We start from the raw sequence: 21,052 nt of genomic DNA on the forward strand, positions 1-21,052 counted from the left end.
CCGCTGTGCTGCTTCCTCCCACATTCCAAAATGATGCATGTTAGGTTCACTGAAGGCTCTAAATTGTCTATAGGCATGAATAGTTATTAGTGGTTTGTAGTAGTACTAGTAGTTGCTACATTGGAGATAGTTGCAGTGTGCAAAGAGCCCCACCCTGTGGCCTGAAGTGAGGCCTCCAAGTAGCGCTTTCACTGCAAGTACTTGCTAGTTGCTACCTCATAACAATCAAATATTTTTAATGTATACATGAAGAAATTATGAGATGCCCTTTTCCATACTAGTACACAACCTGGACATATTCCAGTTGGAAAAACATAGGCGTGGATGAATAATAGAATGAGTGATGGCTGAATTGCATTGAGCTGCTTCGCCTCTGCTGTTACTGACTCACCGTCGTCACGCACCGTCATGGCTGACTCCAACAAAACGATTATGGATGTGACTCATACCCTGGGCAACAATAACAAGGGAACGATAGGACATAGTTGATCAATTCTGAGCAATGGTAATAATATTGCTCTGACAGTAATCAGTGAGTTGGATTGATGATAATCAATGATGAAATTTGCAAGAAGAGCCAGGCTGAGATAAACTCTGAATCTTGTCAGTCTTCTGCTACTGTTGATATAACTTTCACTTTTAGTCAGACAGTTTTGTTCTGATGAGATGGTTATCATAATTTACCTGTCGAGTATGAACACTCTTTGGAACACAGCCTGATCTTCAAAATGCCCCTCCGACAACAAATGATATAGCCCAGCTGTCAATCAAATGCCATTGCTACAACCTGGAAAATAGATGCTACTTTGTGTAGCATTTTTCTCATGCCTACACATCCCATGCTGGATGTCACATCAGACACCCCCCCTCCCTGCACACACACACACACACACACTCTTCCGCCTTCTCTCCAGGGCATGCATGCATGCACTCAGGGCTAACAACGCTCTAAACTCTTGTTAGCGATTGAAAAAAACTACAACGCTTTTAATAGCGTTTTTTTTTTGTTTGTTTTTTGCATTGGAGTAGTCCGTGGTGGTGTACCTAATGTTATGTCCCGCAGACGGGAAGTGGCACGTGAAAACAGTCAATTCCCCCCTCCCCCCTCTCCCACACGCGTGCGTGACATCATCGAGCGGCTCGCGGCATCAGCAGAGTCTGACAGATTGAGGGAGGGGAAACACACCATCGAAGAGGGGAAGAAACCGGAGCACCTCCTCCCCCCCGCTCCTCTCTATCTCCTATTCTCCCCGCGTGCATCATCATTCCTGTGGATGCTCCGGGATGACAGCGTGAAGCGGGGCCAGGAGCTGTCGAGGTACACACACGCCCGCCCGCCCCCGCCCCTCTTTCTCCCTCCACGGCCGTTTTCATCGACTCGGATGTGGACATGAATTCGGCGGAGCAAACGGTGACATGGCTCATTACGCTCGGCGTGCTCGAGTCGCCAAAGAAGAGCATTGCGGACCCGGAGGCTTTCCTGCACAGCTCCCTCAAGGATGGCGTGGTGCTTTGCAGGCTCCTGGAGCGCCTCAGCCCCGGATCCACGGAGAAAGTAAGAGCGCGATTGTTGTACGCCTCCCCTCCCTTCCCCTCCTCGCACCCTCCCTCCCTCCCTCCGCATACGGTTCGGCGTGTCTGTGTGCTGCCCACATCCGTGGAAGCGACGCGGGTTGTTGTCTGGCTTCACTCCCTGCCCACTGGCCCATGAGGAGATTTCGTTAGTAGGTCACGTCACGACGTCATTATTGTTGTGTGGAGAATAACACCAATGCACATGCTTTGAAATAATAATTTCAATCTTGCAGTATAGCGTGCAGTTTAATACACGGACAACACATTTGAAGGGATTTAAAATGTCATTTAATACTGGGTGAAAATAATATGCTGATGTGGACCATATACTGTAGCTATAAGCCGCCATTGACTTGCCAAGTCCAACGCAGATGGACCCCCTCCCACCCACCCTCTCTCTTTTTTTTTTTTTTTTTTTTTTTAAAGACACAGTGTGGTGTTTGTGTCCGTCAGCAAACTGCCCGGGCCCATTTCAACAGGGGCCCCCAGGGTGGTAACTAAATCAGCCTGTTAAAAAGCAGCAAGAAATCCTCCACGATGCACCAAACTGGAGAGACAAATATTATTTATTTTTTGTCGGTATCTATTTAAGCGGCCAATTCCGATTTAATGCCCATGGCAGCCCCCCCCCCCCCCCCCCTCACATAGTGTGGCTATGTTTGGGTGGGGGGCTGTTTCACTCATCTTTATTGCGCCAATGCATATATTGTAATTTACATTATGCAAAAAATCTTATTGCACCAAAAAGAAATGTCACAAGTGTGTGGATACACAGATTATATCCTCTTTAATGGAGCTTTAATTGACCAAATTCTGCACTGGATTGCAACAACTCATTGTACGACTCAAATAACTTGATTACAGAGAAAGGTTGAAGCAAAATCCCCGCATCGGACCTTTGCACCATTTTTCCACAGACTAATGTTACTGTGATCGCAAAAACCAATCTGTGTAGAAAAGAAAGTTGGTGTGATGGTGGTGAGCCAGGAGGAAGAAGTCCATAAAGATAGAAAATGTTCAAAGTTTGTGATCCATTATTTTAACACATTTTGATACCCTTAATATGAAGAACAGGATTGATTTTCTTATACAGACATTTTTTATTGAATTATATTCAATTTATAGTCACACAACTAGCCCCTCAACAGTCCATTCTAAGAATTCAAAATCCGGCCAATATAAAAAATATAACATGCACATGAAATGTAAACAAGGATTCAGCCTATAGTGCAACAAAACCATTTTTAAAGTTTGTTTTGAACTTAACAGCAATATAACGGTCTTGATTCACCATATTAATCCTTTTTCTGATTTCTCAAGAAAGAATGAACAGACCTCTCTCTCGCCGTGATGGTTTTATTTCTAAAAACGGATGTTTATTTCCGGTCTCGCAGATCCGGTGAGGTGTTGTAGTTTTTCTGCGGCAGCAGCACGGGAAAAAGACTACAACTATTAGGCCTTAATTGCGCGATTAAAATAAATGGTGGCATTAAAACGGGGTCGAATTAATCGCGTTAATAACTTGATTGACTGACACCACTGATATATACGTATATATGTATACATACTGTTGGTGGTTGATAGTCATTAGTATACTTTTCGTTTTCTAAACGTGAATGTCTTGTGACGTCACTTCCGATGAGACTCTAACCCAGCTCCTCTACGTCTTCAGTTCGCTACGGGAGCTCACAGCGGGACATGAGCAAAGCACAAGCTCTAGATATCGGAGTCGTTGTGGATCTTATTGTTGTTTATGTTGACCATTTTCTGGGGTTATTAAATTTGAGAACGTGAACTAAAGTGACCCCCAAGCCGGAGAAGTGGAAATGTGTCGCTAATGTTGGCGCTCCTCGTCCCTTTTAGATCTACCAGGAGCCCAAGAACGACAGCGAGTGTCTGAGCAACATAAAGGAGTTTGTCAAGGGCTGCACATCTTTCCGCGTCGAGGTAAGAGTACGGCGTACGTAATATTGAAACACATCAGCAAAACATTCCCCAAACTTAGTTTTAAATGCGATTATAAAACGCTTGAAGCGGAGATGTTGAAACAAAGCTTGCCGCTGTGCTGGCAGGGGGAGGAGGCTGCAGCCGGGGAGCAAGCACCCATCGCCCGGCTGCCTCGGAGCAGTGTCGCGACCACATTACATTAGTAACATTTCTGCAAACTTCTCTAGATAGCCACTGACGGTATTATCGCCCGCTTTGCCTGTCTACAGCCTCACGTTTGGTTTTACACACCCAGAAGCTTCAAAGTATTAATGAATGCAAATCGATGTAGTCATGCGTGGCTTTGTTGTCACAACTACTACTTCAAGATCATTACAAATCGCATTTAATTAGTACTAAAAATAACACTCTGATGTATTTTCCCAACATTACTCGTTTCCAAAACAATATTCTGGCATGGCCTTGCCAGAAAATCATAATACTAAGCAGCTAATAAAATTGGGGTATCATCACAGAAGAAATGCGTACAATCCTTTTTTTTTTGACCTGAAACACAAAGAAAAATCAAAGCTTTCTCGCCACAAATAGAAGCACGAAACCTTTATGATTTTTTTTTTTTTTTTACTGGAGACATTTTTAAGTCTATATTGACAAAATGAGTGCCAATGTAAGTACTATAATTATAGTAAATACTGTATGTGTATGGCAAACACTCTCATGCTGTAGGTTATATCAGATTTTTTTTTTCCTTTGCTCACATACTGTATCTTATTTTTTGTGACGTGCAGTGATTTCCACTGGATGGTTTAAGTCTGATATTTTGTTACAATGGAAACATAATAAAAACTGCACCAAAATGAACCAAACCATTCTGACTTGTGGAAATGGGGCCTCAGCCAATCACGTTGCTTGGACTGATTAATCTGTTTTACTTCCCATATTCGAAAGAGGGCATGTCTTCAATTGATATCATTTGTTTGGCATTTCGACTCAGTCTTTCGGCGAATTGCAATTTATCGATGTGGGTTCGGACCGATAAGAATGCCAGAATAGCACCTGATTAAATGGAGGGGAGTGTGCCGTGTAAGGCGGTGCATTGGCCCTTACACACAGGGTCATTGAAGCACGCTCCTCCTGACAATGCCAGTCAGTGTTCTTCAGCGCTGCTCCTCTTGGCTGGTTCTGAACAAATGAAACGGGCCCTTCAGCAGTCCCACACAGCTGAAATGTCTGCAAATGTGTTTGGAGAAGGAAGTCCGTTTATTTAGGCTCTCTGCTGGAGGTCAATGGGTCTGACACATTTATACGGTATCGTGTTCCAATCTAAAGGGTCCTAGATCGTGTATCTGTTCTGTCTAGCTTTTCACAACTTTTTTTGTTGAGGTACCGGTTGCAGAGCGGTGAGAGCTAAACACTCTCCATTGATTGCTTGACAGAACTGTCACCTTTGTGTAACAATGTCATGCCAAGAAATTTCACCATCTTGGAAATACAGTGGAGGATGTTTTTTTAAACAATCATTTTTTGTTGTTGTTGTTGTTGTTTATAGACAATGTGAGAAAATTGGGTTGTTAGGAGTCTTGTTATTTCATTGCCGTCTTTCTGCTGTGATGTTACGCTATCAAATTAGTCGGTGATTGCCATATTGTTGCCAATTTATCATTATATAATATTCTAATCTATTATCCAGGAGATTTTCCAGGTAATATGTGCCCACAAGACTCAGCATGTTCAAAGACATGACTTGATTCTTTTGATTAAAGTTGACTGAGCAGGATTACATGTAGTTTGGGACTTTGCCATCTGTACAACCCAGTTGGATCTTTGTCAGACTTGTGCCGCACGCACCCTGCTGGCTGTGAACCCACGTTGCTCCATCTGCGGGGAGTCACACCCTCTACCTACCGGTGTGTGTGTCGCCTCGCTCCACACCTCCGCCTCTGTTAGTTTGTACTTGACCCGGCTGTGGACGATTACAGAGATGGACGATGGACCTCACCTCTGCATCTTGCCACCATGGGGATGGGACACCATGTCCGCGATTTTTGAGAGTGTGTGGGTTGGTGGGAATAACATAGATGTGAACGTGTGGAGGTTGGGAATGGGGAAAAAAGGCGGTGCTTCAAAAGCGCTTTGGGCACAACAAGACAAGGAGGACATGCAAAACACACACCTCACGAAACGGAGGAACCAGCTCGCGAGCCCAACTGACTACCTTAGTGCAATGCACAAATGAATTGAGTGGAGGAAAAAAAATAATTTATCGTACAAATGATTTAATATTGACTAACACAAAGCACTTAAACGAAAAACCGGGGACTGCCAAGACAACACGCATCTATTTTGGACGGAATGACCATCAATGGATGTAACCCAATTTTATACATCAGTAAGCACAGATACATTCAAATACCATGAAGCAGTCCTTGTTGGAAAAAAGGCTGAGTACCACTGCTGTAATTCATAGACCAAAATGTCAACCTATTTATATTATTCATACCAATACAGGGATGGAGGTATCTTACATGGTTTGTGGTATATGCATTTTAGATTTGCTTGTGTGATCTGGACAAAAAAAAAAAATCATGAGCATACGGCTCTGCAGACGGATTTACTGGGAATCGTGGAGGTCAAGTCGAGATCTCAAATATTCAATCTTATTGAAGTGCCTCTGTGTGTATGGGCTTCGTCATGCCTGATTTGATGATCAAAAAAATTCAAGGTTACATTTTGATTCGGAACGGTGGCTTATGGCGGACTATTTGCAAATTGTACTTATTGAAGTATAAGGGCAGTGATGTTTTCATTGTTTCAAAATAAATATGCATCTAGTTTCACACACACAGGAAGGAATGAGCCTTTAGTCCAACTTTGTGACATTCAATGTTCGCAGGGATAGGAATATATCGTGGCCATCGTGGTGTGCTTTGTTGTACGTCGTACTCAGTGACAGTCAACATTTGCTGAGCCAGAGAGCGATTGTTCTTGAGCGGGTTCAGCTCCAGGTGGTTTTGGCTGCACCAGTGGACCAGTTTTCTGTGAATCCTGCAGTCCGCAAAGCATACACACAAATACCGTCGACTTGTTGAAAAACACAAAGCCACATCCACACATCACCTTGAGGCGTATCAGCAATCAGAGCGGAAGATTTGAATCTCAGTCACTCATCTTCAGCATTATTGAAGCACTAGCAATATAACCAGTGCTCCACAGGAAGAGCCGCTCCTCGTCATCAGAGATACAACCGCTGCCATTCAACCCAACTGGCAGGCACACTGACATGAACGTTGAGGTTTAATGGCATCAGTCTTCATTTTTTTTTTGCGACTGTCAACATATTCCACAACAAGTCCCGATTGTCCTCAGTCCTATCACTGATCGCACTGGGCTTCTTCACTCAGACGTCAGCGCAGAATTCAATGTGGTGTAACGAGAGTCGACTGCTGCAGATGTTCAAGTCTGCTGACTTAGTGTTTTTCCTCCGCCCTGGTCCTCATTAATTCTGTGAACGAGGACAACCAGAAGTGTAATGGATTTCTCTGTGTTGTGCTTGGGAACAATTGGAGTTTTGTGACACTCAAGCTTCCCTCCCTCTCTCATCTACAGCCATTTGAGGCCAGTGACCTCCTGCTCGGTCTGAACTTCTCCAAGGTGCTGAGTAGTCTCGTGGCTCTGAATAAAGTGACTGCAGGTTAGTCCAAATCTATGTGTACAAGTGGGTGTTCATAATGGCTAACAGCTGAGTAGTCAATGAACGTGTTTCGGTACTGACCGCAGCAACCAGGTCTGAGATATTTTTATTCTCGCCCACTTCTCTCCAGATATCGGCGTGGGCAGTGATTCGGTGTGCGCCCGACACTCGTCAGCCCACCGCATCAAGTCCTTTGAGTCTCTGGCCTCCCAGGCTTCACTGGCTCGATCCTCCAAGCTGCTGCAAAACCAGTTTCGCAGTCTGGTAAGTACAGTGATTGAAATAAATTTACTAACACGTATTGTTCAAAGCAATAGACATGTAGTTAATGCTGGCACTAGGTTGATAGCATAGCATAGCATAGCATAGCATAGCATAGCATGTCTTGATTGTCATTGTACAACAGGTATACAGTAATCCCTCGTTTATCGCGGATAATTGGTTCCAAAAACCACCCGCGATAAGTGAAATCCACGAAGTACGGTCACCAACAAGAAGTACTGGGCAGGCTAACGAGTTAGTGGAAAGATGCTAATTCGCGGTCATGCTAACACGCGAAAATGGACTTCTAAAGGAATGTAAACGAACATTTGGAGCAATACTACATTGTCCTAAAGGTTAGACACGTTTCCTCGATTTAGAAGTTTTATTTGGACTTTTAAATGTTTTTTTGATTTGGAAAAAAAATCCGCGATGTAGTGAAGCCGCGATAAAGGAAACGCGAAGTAGCGAGGGATCACTGTACAACAAAGTTGATGCTTGTTTTACTGGTCATGAGGTGCATTGAAGATGTCATCATCGCCTGTATTCATGGCTCCTTTGTTATTCAACATTTTATATTTTTTCTTCTGTGGATTCTTTGGCCAACTAATCATTCGCCGATGCTTTCACAGCATTTGCAGTGAGAACTAAAAATGAATTCATCGCACGTTTCAGTGTTATTCCACTCTGTCACACTCTTGTATCTGTTTTCAGGACATGTCAGAGAACAGTGGGCAGCAGCTGCTGGTGAAGGCGCGTTTCAACTTCTTACAAACGAACGAGGATGAGCTCACCTTTAACAAGGGCGACATCATTGGCGTGACTCGTCAGGAGGACGGGGGCTGGTGGGAGGGGACCCTCAACGGCAAGACGGGATGGTTTCCTAGCAACTACGTCCGTGAAGTCAAAGGCTCTGGTGGGTGCCCTCACTGTGTACAGACGTTAGGAGACTTGAATTGAGTTTTTAACTGCTCTATGCTGATTGTATATTTCTGTATTTGTCTGTCTTTCCATAGATAAGCAAGTGTCACCCAAATCTGGTACCCTTAAAAGTCCTCCTAAAGGCTTTGACACATCTGCCATTAGCAAGACATACTACAACTTGGTAAGCATGTCGGGCACTGTTTCAACGTCATTGATCATGTCATTCTCCTGCTTGGGTTTATAGGTGTTGCAGAACATTTTAGAAACAGAGACTGAATATTCCAAGGACCTTCAGGTCCTCCTCACGAATTACTTGCGCCCCCTTCAGAGCTTTGAAAAGTACGTCCGCATTGGTTCAGTCAAAGTATAAAAGGAATGGTGCTAAACAGTCACAAACTGTCTCCACCTTCAGGCTGAGCGGCTCTGATCTATCTCTGATCCTGGGAAACCTGGAGGAGATCAGCACCTTTCAACAGATGCTCGTCCAATCACTGGAGGAATGCACCAAGTAAATCCCCCACTCCCACCCCTCCAGCACAGTCTCACTGCAGCAGCAGCAGCAGCAGTGGCAGCAAGCAACAGCCCAGCCCGTTTCATAACAAAAATGCAGAGCCCTCTAGCGTTGGCCCTTTGTACTACAAAGATAGTTGAAGTCAATGTGCCCAGGTTCGTTTTTTTCCCATTTGGAGGGGACAAAAATGCCTGAAAAAGCCAGCATCCTGATACCTCCATTCCCCAGTATTGTGTGAGACCTAAATGTTACACACTTACACTACCGTTCAAAAGTTTGGGGTCACAAAATTGTTTGGGTGACCCCAAACTTTTGAACGGTAGTGTATATATTTATTTAGATAATTATTTATAGATTATATATATAATCTTCTGTGTAAAAATCTTATAATATATATGTATACTTATATTCATAGATTATATGTAATCTTATACAAATATAAGATATAATTTATAATATTTAATTCATAATATTTTATTATAATAATATTTACGTTTATGTTCAAAAGTTTGGGGTCACCCAAACAATTTTGTGACCCCAAACTTTTGAACGGTAGTGTAATTCAAAACTTATTGAAAATATTCAAATCTATCAGTTTAAAATCTAAAATTTGAATATGAAAAAATAATTCACAAAATAAAAATGAAACAATGGTAACTTTTTCTTTTCTCTTTTTAAAGATGTCATCCATGGCATTATTTAAAGGGGACAACGAAATCAACTGAACATGCAAAGTAAAAAATAAAAATCGACACTAACTGGAATTATCCATACTTATCCAATTATGCAAAAACGTGTTCTTTAAAAGAACAAGGTGGACATGCCATTAGGCACAATTTTCTTATTCATCTATTGGGCACAATATTAGACATAGTTAAAGTTCTATGCTCATGCTGCCAAAATATTGTGCATTTATTTTTGTGTCATTTTATAAAGATGGCACCGAACGGTATGACTGGTGAACGAATCAGCACAGTTCTTGTTATTTTTCCCAGGCTTCCAGAAAGTCAGCAGAGGGTGGGCGGTTTCTTCCTCAACCTCATGCCCCAAATGAAGGCTCTTTATGTGGGCTACTGCTCCAACCATCCCTGTGCAGTGAACGTACTGACGCAACACAGGTCCGCACCAGTCGATCACCAGTCAATGGAAAATCAAGCCACTTTTGATTTAAAGCGAATTTAAATGTACAAATTGTTTTGTGTGACTGCAGCGAGACGTTGGGGGAGTTCATGGAGGGCCGAGGTGCCGTCAGCCCCGGGATCCTCACTCTGACCACTGGTCTCAGTAAGCCTTTCATGAGACTCGACAAATACCCCACCCTGCTCAAAGAGCTGGAGCGCCACATGGAGGTATGTATGTATGTATAAATGTTGACACTCTACAAGGTCATCTTATCTCATTGTGACACAACACATTTGATGTCTTTCAGGAGAGTCACCCTGACAGAAGTGACATCCAGAAGTGCATGGCCACTTTCAAACATCTTTCCGTAAGATTTTATCTTCACATTCTTACTTGGGGATTTGGATTCCGACCGCTTGCCTGTTTCTGCTGTGTCAGGCGCAGTGCCAGGAGGTACGCAAGCGGAAGGAGCTGGAGCTGCAGATTCTGACCGAATCCATCCGGCTGTGGGAAGGTGACGACATCAAGACCCTGGGCTCTGTGCTCTACATGAGCCAGGTCCTTGTGCACACTCCTGGGGCGGAGGTAAAGCTACACTTTGTCCATTTGTCTTTCAAATGTTTGAAGCATGCCTTTCATTTTGGCATTGGATAGCAAAAACGTTCATTTTGGAGATTGACACCCTAGAAATGTAAGTTTTATCTATTGTATTGGTTGAGTAAGCATATTTGGATTTCTGGTTTAATGTCTGCTACTGTTTGACCATAAAACTGTGAATCTGGACTATTTACAAGCCAATTGGAAACCACATTTCTCTCTGTGCCTTTTCCTTTTCATCCTTCAGGAAAGGAGTGAGCGTTACCTCATGCTTTTCCCCCACGTCCTCCTCATGTTGTCGGCCAGCCCCAGGATGAGCGGCTTCATATTCCAGGTTATTGTTGAGGAATGCGCTCCTATGTTTCATATTTATTTTGGTCTCCCTTCTCATGGTGTGTTTGCTATCCACAGGGAAAACTGCCTCTGGCCAGCATGTCGGTGAGCAAGCTGGAAGAATGTGAAACCCATAAAAATGCCTTTGAGCTCAGCGGTAAAGCGCCTCGACATGGTGTTTGCAACAAGCAACGTTTGGTTGTCGTATCATAAGGTCTTCAACAAGTCCTTTTTGGGCAGGCCCCATGTTTGAGCGTCTTCAGGTGTCGTGCACCAGCCAGCAGGATCTGCAGGACTGGGTGGAGCATCTAACGCGGCAGATCAAGCACACTGCAGCTACAGCGCCGAGCCACAAACCTCTCACTGTTCCCTGCCACACGGTCAGGATCACACACACACGCCTTTTCTCTGTTTGTTTTCATTCCATTTCTAATCCATTTGAAACACTGGCTCCTTAGCTTCCATCCCATCCTGTCACACCGTCCCGGCACGCCGAGGGAAGGGCCATGACGGTGGCCCCCACCTACCACACCCTCCCTCACCCTTCCTCCCATGGGACATCTCACAGCACCATGATGTGGGGCCCCCTGGAACCTCCCAACACCCCCAAACCCTGGAGTTTAAGTTGCCTGCGGCCCGCACCCCCGCTGCGACCCTCTGCGGCCCTCTGCTACAAGGAGGTGAGTGGGTTAGGGTTAGAAAGAAAGTCCACGTATTAGCAGTTATTGATTGGTAATTTGAATTTGGGTTTGCTACATGACTCTTTACAGTAGATTGGGTATTTAGTAGGGAGCTAACAACCCCCCCCCCCCCCCCCCCCCCTAAAAGGAGCTACGGCGTAAATAAGTGGTCAGGTGGCACAAGGACTCGGTCAACCATGTACTTACTATTTTTCTTTTCTGTGGCTATGACTTTACCGCACTGCATTAGTGTAGGTTAGTGACGGAACACGGCTCGTTCCGACTTGCAAATTCGGGTGACATCACCATTGTATGAACGGAACTCCGGTGTAAACCAAGGACACCTTGTATGAAGCGTGAAACTTGTATTTTCTCTCAACGAATCACTGAAGAATTTGAAAAAACAACTCACTTGTATTGTCATCGAAATATAACTATAAAAACAACAACATTAGAACGTTAATGTTACTGAACCTCAGGCGACAAGCTAAATGTCTCATCTGTAACAAAATAAAATTCCATCAGCCTCTTTTTTTTTGTTGAGAGGTGAACACGTCAGGGCAAGCTTAGTTGGTCCAGCAAAGTTATTTGCGGTATCGACATTCAAACTAGAGCTGGAAGAAATGTCGACTAATTCAACCAAGTCGACTTCAGAAAATTGTTGCCCCGTATTTATTTTTTGACCGAGATTTCCTTGTACGCCAGCTTCAGACAGACATTTGCAGTTCACATTCTAGTCTACGCTTGTTAAACCAATCCTGACTATTTCCACAGTCTATTAGCACTTGACACTACATTGATGAAATTGATGACTTCACCAGCAAGAGTTTAACATGTCTTCTGTACTATCAGTCATTGTAGTCTTCTTTCTGTGTGTAGGATCTAAGTAAAAGTCCCAAGAGTGTCAAGAAACTCCTTCCCAAGCGCAAGCCAGAGAGGAAACAGTCTGAGGAGGAATTTGCCTTGAGGAAGAGTATGTTTTCTTTCCTTTTCATATCTGCAGGTTGTTTGTGTATGATGGGCACCTGATACTGTCACCAAAATATTATCTCTCAGTATGATGAGGTCTTAAGCAAGCACAATTATTGTTAATGAAATGCTCCTCCTGCAGTGTCCATCAAAACAGACCTTCTCCAGTGATGGAGAAGCAATAACCTCTAATTATCTTTAGGTACCGCTGCCCTGGAAGAAGACGCCCAGATCCTAAAAGTTATTGAGGCCTACTGCACCAGTGCCAAGACCAGGCAGACACTCAACTCCAGTAAGAAAAAAACATTTATTTAGACCACAGTTTCTTGATTTAGACAAATAGGTGTAAAACGCGCTCTTTCGTCAAAAGTCACTTCTGCCGAAAATCAATTGACAGCAGTGTCTTTAGTGACACCTTACATAATTACGACAACAAGCATGCTGGACCATTTTTTTGGTAAATGAAGAAAAATGTGTACCATACCAAAGAGAAGCAAATCATACTGCTTGTGAAAATCCCTTTCCCACTGCACAGTGCCTACTCGGCGCTACTGGCGGCAAAGCACTAAAATTGGAGAGGATCATGAAGTATCCACACCTTGCTTCGAGCATGTTACATGAACCCATGTGATCATATGAGGGTGGAGATGGGCGAGTACCGATAACGGCAGGTATCGGTGCCGATACCAGCCTTATTTGAAGGTACTGGCTGATACAACTATCAACCGTACTTTTGTGATTGTTTTACAATCAGGAACTGGAGATTAGAAGAGTAGAACATTGCCATTACCTTCATGTAATTAAAAAAAAATCTTATATTGGAATATGTAGGTCTTTCAATTTTTTTGTCATTGTTTTTGAGTGAAATTCTGTTTCAAATGTTTGTGCTTGGTATCAGTGACTACTCAAGAATTGAGGACTTGCACTTGTGTCAGTCTGAAAAAAAAAGAGTGGTATCGAACATCCATACTTGAGGGCTGAAAAAGTCTAGCCTAAATATAACATGCTAGCACAAACGGACGGGAGGTTGCACATGGGCTTACTAAAGTGATATGTGCTGCTCTAGCACTTTATAATAAACAAAATCCAAGTTTTAAGATTGACACAAAATAATCAAGGTTAGGGAATGCAGCTCAATTTCAATGTCAAAGTAGTAAACATCAAATGCTATTAGTGGCTGCTTTGGGAAAGAAGCAGAAATATACTTTCAGTTTCGCTTTTGACTGTGCATAAATTCCATCGAAGCACTGGCAAATAAACATTAGATCTCAAACACATTTGGGAAAAAAAATCAATTAATACCAATACTAAGATTCCAACAGGTGGGGCCAACGTATTGCTTTAAATATTTTGGTTTGCGCTCAAAAATAACTCCGATAATATTTTCAGATATCGGTTCCCCCCCCAAAAAACCTGCAAGTCTACCAATTTGCAAATTCAGAACCACAAATTTGTGAGGCTTCACAGTGCTTGCCTGGGACCACTGTCATTGCTGCACCATTGTAACTCTTAAGGTTATGACTTAAAATGGAAGTATGTCCTGGATGCCCGCTGTCTCCACTTGGATGTTCTTGCTCCTTTCAGTCTCCTCTCAATGAACCTTTTAACTGCCCAGCCACATGCTGACAAATTTAGGAGCTGCTCGTTATTCTTCATTACTGTTTGTTTGTATCCCATTCAGACGTAAGTGTTCAAGTCAAGTTTATTTGTATAGCCCTAAATCACAAGCAGTCTCAAAGGGCTTCACATAGACAAAAATTGACAATTATTCTCAAAGCATCCCCTGATCTTAAGCGCCCAAAATGCGGTATAGAGCTGGACATTTTTCCAAGATGCAGCGTTACGGAGAAATAGCCAAATAGAATAGAAAACAACCACTCACGCTCATCTTCACACCCACGGACAATTGTCCTCAATTAATGTCTCAAGCATGTTTTTAGAATGTGGGCGGAAACTGGAGAAAAGCAGAGCTGAGATTCAAACCATGAAGCTCAGAATTGGCAGACAGCATCCTGCTCGTATTGCAAAAATGAGATTTGTAAAAAAAAAAGACTCGTTGCTGTTGAAATGAGCAGTGTTTGGGTTTGTTGACCTTTATTAACACTGATGTCCTCAGCTGTGCCTTCTAACAGTATCTTTTCCTTCTTGTATCTCCCTCCTTCTCCTCATCGCTCCGGTTGACCTTTATCCATTCTTGTGTTCTGGCCATTCTCTTTGTTTGCATTCGCTCCATTGTCCCATCCTGCACCCCCCCTCCCCGATTTTGCCATTTGTTGTGCATGAAAAACCTGCGCAAACTTCCCCTCCGCTACATTCCCACAACTCCCTCCCCCCCCACTCCCCATACCAGCCTGGCAGGGCACCGACTTGATGCACAACCACGTGCTGGCCGACGCGGATCGGCCCTCTGTGGACTCGCCGGGTCGCCGCAGCAGCGTGTCGCGACCGGAGTTGAGCTCCGACCTTTCGGAGGACTCGGACTACGACTCCATTTGGACCAGCCACTCTTACCGAATGGGCTCGGTGTCACGCAAGAGCTGCTTCTCACACCAAAACTAAAGAATTCTCCGTGCTGCCACGTGGCATGCTTACCTCTTTTATCATCTCTATTCGTTTTTTTAAAATCTATTTATTCTGTTGTTTTTGTTAACTTAATTGGCTTTATTTATTTCTGGACAGTTTGAGAAGGTTGAATGCAGCTCCCTGTTGCCTTTGCCCCTTTCCCCTTCTATGTGCCTCCTCTCTTTCTGTAGCTGTCATGCAGTAAGCGTTTGCCCATTCCTGTTCATTTGTTCATCTTGAATGTGACCCCCTCGTTTGAGCACAAACGTGACATGGGCAACTCTCGTTTTTGCCCCGTAGAGTGAGCATGAAAGAGAGATGGTGGAATTAAAAAAAAAAAAAATAGAGGCTCCTCTTACCCTGTCTGATATTCAGATGTAGTTCAGGAAGGAGTGAATTCTCTTGGATGGTGTCTGGCTTCTATTTCCATTGGTGGTTTTGGAGCGTGTATGCTTGATGAACACTTAGCACAGATGGCACTTGTGAACACAACTTCAGCCATGATCTCTGTCCCTGCTGCCATTTAATACGGCAGCATGCCAATTGAACCCCACATGCCCCTCATTCCAATCTATAATCACAATGACTTTTATTGAGGGGACAACAAAGCTGTAGGAAACCAAATGCCTTTTTGGTGATAAATGATGGTGTTCTACAATTTCAAATGGAGTGAGATCTTTTGGAAATGGACACACACTACTTTCTTTCATGTCCTAGTTCATCGAACATGATCGGGCCCGATGCTGACTTTAATCATAAAAGACAAAAAGTGCAACATTTCGCTCGATAATTTGAGTTTGGAGCCCACTTTTGCTAGCAACAAAATTGGTAGGAAGTAACCCCTTCCCCCATGGGTTTAAAAAAACGACTTAGCCAGACTAGGTATTTACCGTATTTTCCGGACTATAAGGCGCACCTAAAAACCTAAAATTTTCTCAAAAGCCGACAGTGCGCCTTATAGTCCGGTGCGCCTTATATATGGACCAAATTCCTAAATTTAAACTGGCCCGAAGCATTGTGTCATGAAATCAATCATAAGTGGCCCGCTGAAGACTATGAATCATGAATCAAAAAGACTATGGATCATTATTTTGTGATTATAAAGTAATTCGTTGCATCTGAAGTTGAAATAAAAAAGATAAAATGGAGAATGATTTGATTTGGATTAAAAATCTGACATGATGCATTAATGGTGCGCCTTATAGTCCGGTGCGCCTTATATAAGGACAAAGTTTTAAAATGGGCCATTCATTGAAGGTGCGCCTTATAGTCCGGTGCGCCTTATAGTCCGGAAAATACGGTAACTCTCCTCTCTAGTTTGGATGCTAGGCTAAATTATGCTAAGCTAAGTTATATCTACCTCCAGCTCTGTGAAAACATAAACATTTGGAATACAAGATTTAAAATTGTGGTAGAGACTCGACACTTTCCCCAAAATGTCCAAAAAGTAATAACTTAAGTAGAAGGCTGTCAAAGTTTGACCAGATTTATTTACACTTTAAACAGACAACCATGGCGAGCTAACATGCTAACTGCTGTTTAGCCTCATTAAAAGTCCGGCATGCCTCCGTGTTTTCTGGCTTGTCACTATTTTTCTGACAAAAGTATTTTTCCAGTGTTGGTACTAAAAATTCTGGTTGGCTTGTGTAGCCATATTACATATAATGGTCCACGTTACATTTTTTGTTCTATTTATTTTTTGTAATCTTTTTAATTTATTTAAATTTTTATATCAGTTTATAAAACCATTAAACCTTGATTTTGTTTTATTTATTTGGACAAAAAGTGAAGTGTTATAAATTATTTTTGCACAATCATGTAACTGGACAGTGGGTGGAGTGAGAATGTGTCAAATGCAAAAATCTTTTGTCCTCTACCTAGAGTGTGAATGATGTAGTTCCTAAAGGGAGACTTTTATTAAATATTGTGTGTTTCTGTAAAGTAAAGTCATGTGGTGTAATGCCTTCCTTCAGCATTGTGTAAGAATTGAAGGGCCACGAAAAATATTTTAACAGAAACATTTCTATGGACGTACTGCTTCAATCTCAAAATGTGCTCCGGCTGAGGATTGAAACGGATGTATGAACATGCTGAAAATTTAATACGACCTTGAAGTGTATGTATGAACTCCCTTAATCTCACAATATTGGTCCAAGGCAGGCAGATTTGAAGTGTTTATATGAATGCTCTCAATCTCAGAATAATGCTACAGTAGGTTTAAAAGTACATCACCCGTCTTCTGTAAATAATATAGTTGTTAATTACCTTGGGGGGAAAAAAAATAATTTAGTGAGCTGTAGGAATATCACTGTCCTGTATCGTGCTATACTTTGTGACAGTTGTATTCAGTGGAATCCACATTTGGGACATGCAGAGTGAAGTCTGTCTTGAACTATCATTGTCCTTGACGTACGTGTCTCAATAACTCATTAACGGCGCCTTGAGAGTGTTTGTTAAATACTTGGGGAATTGTTCAAGTCCTAAAACGGCTGGATTATGAATTTGGAATAAATCTGTCTTTTGGTAGACGTGTTTCATTGTGATTTTGTCTTAATTCTATTATTTTGGAAGGAGCACTACCTCTCTCTTTTTTTTTTCTTTCCCTTCAACATTTATGTCTGGTCTCTGCATAACTAACACGTATGCTCTCAAAACTGTTCAAAACTCAGCTGTTGGAAAAGCTAAGACAAAGTGAAGTGTTGAATGTCTGAGCTCTTGTTTTTGTCTTAAAACAGGACCACGAAGGGAAACAGGGCTGCATGCGATCATTCCCAGCGAGGAGAAAGTCCTGCTCGACGACCCCAGTCGCATTAGACAAAGCGCAGCGGAAGAGAAGTATTTCTTTTTTTCATTTTCATTCTTTATAAATTGCCTTACCTGAGCTAGAATACCACAGATATAGATATACGTAAACAAAGACTCAATGGCTTCTATAGTATACCTGCTGTGAGCCAATCTGAAGCAACGTTGCCACGGGGCAGCCATTTTGAGACAGGGCTATTCAATCATTGATAACATTACAGTCATGGATAGCAGACTTTAAAATAACCGTAAATTGCTCAACACAACTGATTTTCAAACGGCTTGTTTTGTCAGGTAACCGTCAGAAATGCAATAATTGACTATGCCACGTCCGCCCAAAAACAATCTGCAATCTAAACATTCCGTCTGAATCGTAGCGACGCTACTATGATTTGTAATCAACTAATCAGTTTGTAAATCAAGTTAAGAATTCAAAGTTACGAGTATTTAATTGAATAAATCATCCGATTTACCACAGAATACAGTAAAACGCACCAGAGCAGTCCTCTGTTCTAAAATGGGCGACCGGTGATAACATCGCCTTAGGTCATCTAGCCTTTCCGTACCTCTTGTTCTTCCATTTCTTCTTTAATGTAGTGGTTGGCAGACACTTTTGGTGCTGGCAGTAATGCACCAAAAGTATTTGCAACCCTCCAAAAGAAATTCAACATGATTTACGAATGGGGATATTTTGGTGCCAGCCCAAGCTCCAATTTGAACACATACAAGTCTCAGATATCTGAGTGCAAGTTGAAAAACCAGCCAAACTAGGAAAAAAAACATGACATATAGTTTGAAAGAATACGGTAAAAACCATACATGCCAAATAATTTGATAAAAGTCCATTAGCAATGCTAAAGAGCTACATATTTTGTTCTCTTTTCTCTTTTTCAAGGAGCCTAGTGGATGTGCTGTATGCCCTAAGGGGCGAGGTGCAAGAACTAAAACAGGTAAATGCGGAATGAAACGATGCTTGAATTGTACAAGTTAGTGTTCAAATAAATATTTGAACATCCTGAAAGGTCATACGCCAGAAAATCGAATTTACCAGCTGGTAAGACTAAAAAACGTAACATGACGCAAACGAGATAAGGTGAAGTCTCCACACATCACACATCCTGTTCCTCTTTTTGTCTTATTGCACTGAGCAGCCAGGACAGAGTTATGAGGAAATAGTTCCATTGCCTGTCCCGTGGTTATTAGCCATTCTTATCCTCTTTACTGTCAGTTTTACTCTAAAAGTATTAAGGTGGTCCTATCGGCCGCTACTCATTCCGATACGGATCTCATGGATAAGCTGCACAATTTTTCAGTTTTTCAATTTCAATTATTTGGATAATCACTTAATCTGTCAATCATTTTCATTGATTAATTGATGAATCAGATTTACAATAAAAACATTCTACCCAAACTTACAATGCAGTGATAAAGACAATTGTGGAAAAACATAACAATTACGATTAGCAATAAAAATCACGATTGCAAAGGTTTGTATTTATTCAGCTGCTAAACCTCAACTGCTCAAAATGATCAGCATAACCACGTCCCCATTCATATGTGCACATAGAATCTTTTTATCATAGTCAATTTATCTTATCTTCACAAATCTTGAGACCTAACCTGAGATGTCGGATATTGTTTTTTGTCCAGCGTCGTGGAAATGTGTTTCGGTATGTTTATTCCCCTTTGTATACAGTTCTATATGTCTTGTGAATGAAATATCTGAATCCCCTTTTGGGTTTTAAGCATGCACTTTTTGTTGTTCCTGTGTAGGACAACAAAAAGATGAAAAGGTCACTAGAGGAAGAGCAGAGGGCCCTCAAAGATCTGGAGAAGGTCGTCAGGAGGGTATTGAAGAGCATAAATGACCCCACTTGGGACGAGACCAACCTGTGAAACTCTGCTTCAAAACCTGCTATCAAGAGATGGTTGATGTGCTCTGTTTTACTATCCCGTGTGCATTTGAATTGTTTCAAGACATTCCTCAAACATGAACGTCATCTCCAGTCTGCCCACGAGGGGGAAAAGACAACTCGAGGTCCTGTTTACAATCATTCCACTGGATGCCCTCTGGTGCTCCATACATGGTACTGATACACAATGACATTTTGGACCAGACTGCACCTCTGACATGTATTTTCGTAAACATTTACGTATTTTGTTATTTCATTTTTATGACTTGTTGAGTCGTTTGACTTGTTGCATAAGCTTTTTTTATGATTATTTTCTTTGCATGTTTATTTTGCTATGTTTGGGCATGCTGAGGGAAGTGCTCCATTGTTTAACTTGAAGTGTATAGTGTAAATATGGCAAGAAAAAGTTTGGGGAGGAATAAAAAACAAAACAAAAAGATTTACCTTTCGTTCTTGAATATTTCCCCTTTTTTCATACACTGACTTATGAACATAGTGTGTTCTTCAACGGTGTTGCTAAATTGGGGAACGTTAGCTGTCAATATATTCTACATTGCGAACTACATTTTTAATAGCAAAAACGAAGATACTAACTCTTAGACAAAACAGATTTGAATAAAAACATTTTACGTAATAAATCTCCCTAGATTGTGCAAGCCTACCTTAGGTTCTGATTTCAGTTTTGCTTCAGGTTGTGACTATACCATCATATTGTGACCTTCCTAAAATAGGCCTAATTATGTTCTTTTCAGAAAACAGGAACAAAACTGAGCCAACTACAGAATATATTCTACTGCATCATTTCAATTCCGGTATGGCATTTAAAGGGGAAATCATCCCAAAATATTTCCGTACAAGAGCATGTTGTATGTGGCCCCACTGGTCTAAAAAAAACATTCTAATTATTGTTGCGTTTGTGGAATATTAATTAAGCAGAAAAATTCACCCATTTTATACATCTTAGAGGCCGGCCATTGAAAATATTCAAACCTGTTCTCAGTATGCTGCTTTCCTACGGCATGGCAAACGGCGACAACAATAACAATCCTTCATTTACTTGTGTACCTAATGAAAGTGTCCAGTCGTAGATCGGCCTCAATGACATATTTTACGTGTTGTAACTTGCATGTTAATGAGTTGCGTGATCGTATCGCCACGGTAACAT

The 21,052-nt window shown here is 42.0% G+C and overlaps 1 protein-coding gene across 4 annotated transcripts; it reads left to right on the forward strand.

The window, feature by feature from the left end:
* The first annotated feature begins 1,165 nt into the window (after positions 1-1,165).
* arhgef7a (Rho guanine nucleotide exchange factor (GEF) 7a) lies at positions 1,166-20,330 on the forward strand. Of its 4 annotated transcripts, XM_037239634.1 has the most exons (22): positions 1,166-1,555; positions 3,439-3,522; positions 7,129-7,213; positions 7,344-7,477; positions 8,189-8,390; positions 8,491-8,579; positions 8,643-8,737; positions 8,811-8,906; positions 9,905-10,027; positions 10,120-10,258; positions 10,339-10,398; positions 10,470-10,616; positions 10,876-10,962; positions 11,040-11,118; positions 11,202-11,341; positions 11,420-11,641; positions 12,521-12,614; positions 12,813-12,902; positions 14,961-15,140; positions 17,908-18,007; positions 18,870-18,924; positions 19,748-20,330. In XM_037239634.1, exons 1-22 carry the CDS (start codon positions 1,391-1,393, stop codon positions 19,868-19,870), a joined length of 2,589 nt encoding a protein of 862 aa, XP_037095529.1. In that variant the 5' UTR covers positions 1,166-1,390; the 3' UTR covers positions 19,871-20,330. The 4 variants fall into 4 exon arrangements, with proteins under 4 accessions (XP_037095529.1, XP_037095526.1, XP_037095528.1 ...); XM_037239631.1 differs by lacking the exon at positions 14,961-15,140 and having other exon boundaries at positions 1,391-1,555; XM_037239633.1 differs by lacking the exons at positions 14,961-15,140; positions 18,870-18,924; positions 19,748-20,330 and adding an exon at positions 18,145-18,836 and having other exon boundaries at positions 1,391-1,555; positions 17,908-18,088.
* Positions 20,331-21,052: the final 722 nt, after the last annotated feature.

The sequence above is a fragment of the Syngnathus acus genome, chromosome 21 (assembly GCF_901709675.1).
Source record: "Syngnathus acus chromosome 21, fSynAcu1.2, whole genome shotgun sequence".
Taxonomy (NCBI): Eukaryota; Metazoa; Chordata; class Actinopteri; order Syngnathiformes; family Syngnathidae; genus Syngnathus; species Syngnathus acus.

What these genes read in the sequence shown, in the direction of transcription:
- arhgef7a (XM_037239634.1), top strand. Translation starts at nt 1,391, where the DNA reads ATGAATTCGGCGGAGCAAACGGTGACATGGCTCATTACGCTCGGCGTG. An exon ending in GCCCCGGATCCACGGAGAAA is followed by an intron (nt 1,556 to 3,438) that starts GTAAGAGCGCGA and finishes CGTCCCTTTTAG; the next exon opens with ATCTACCAGGAGCCCAAGAA. An exon ending in CCGAATGGGCTCGGTGTCAC is followed by an intron (nt 15,141 to 17,907) that starts GCAAGAGCTGCT and finishes GTCTTAAAACAG; the next exon opens with GACCACGAAGGGAAACAGGG.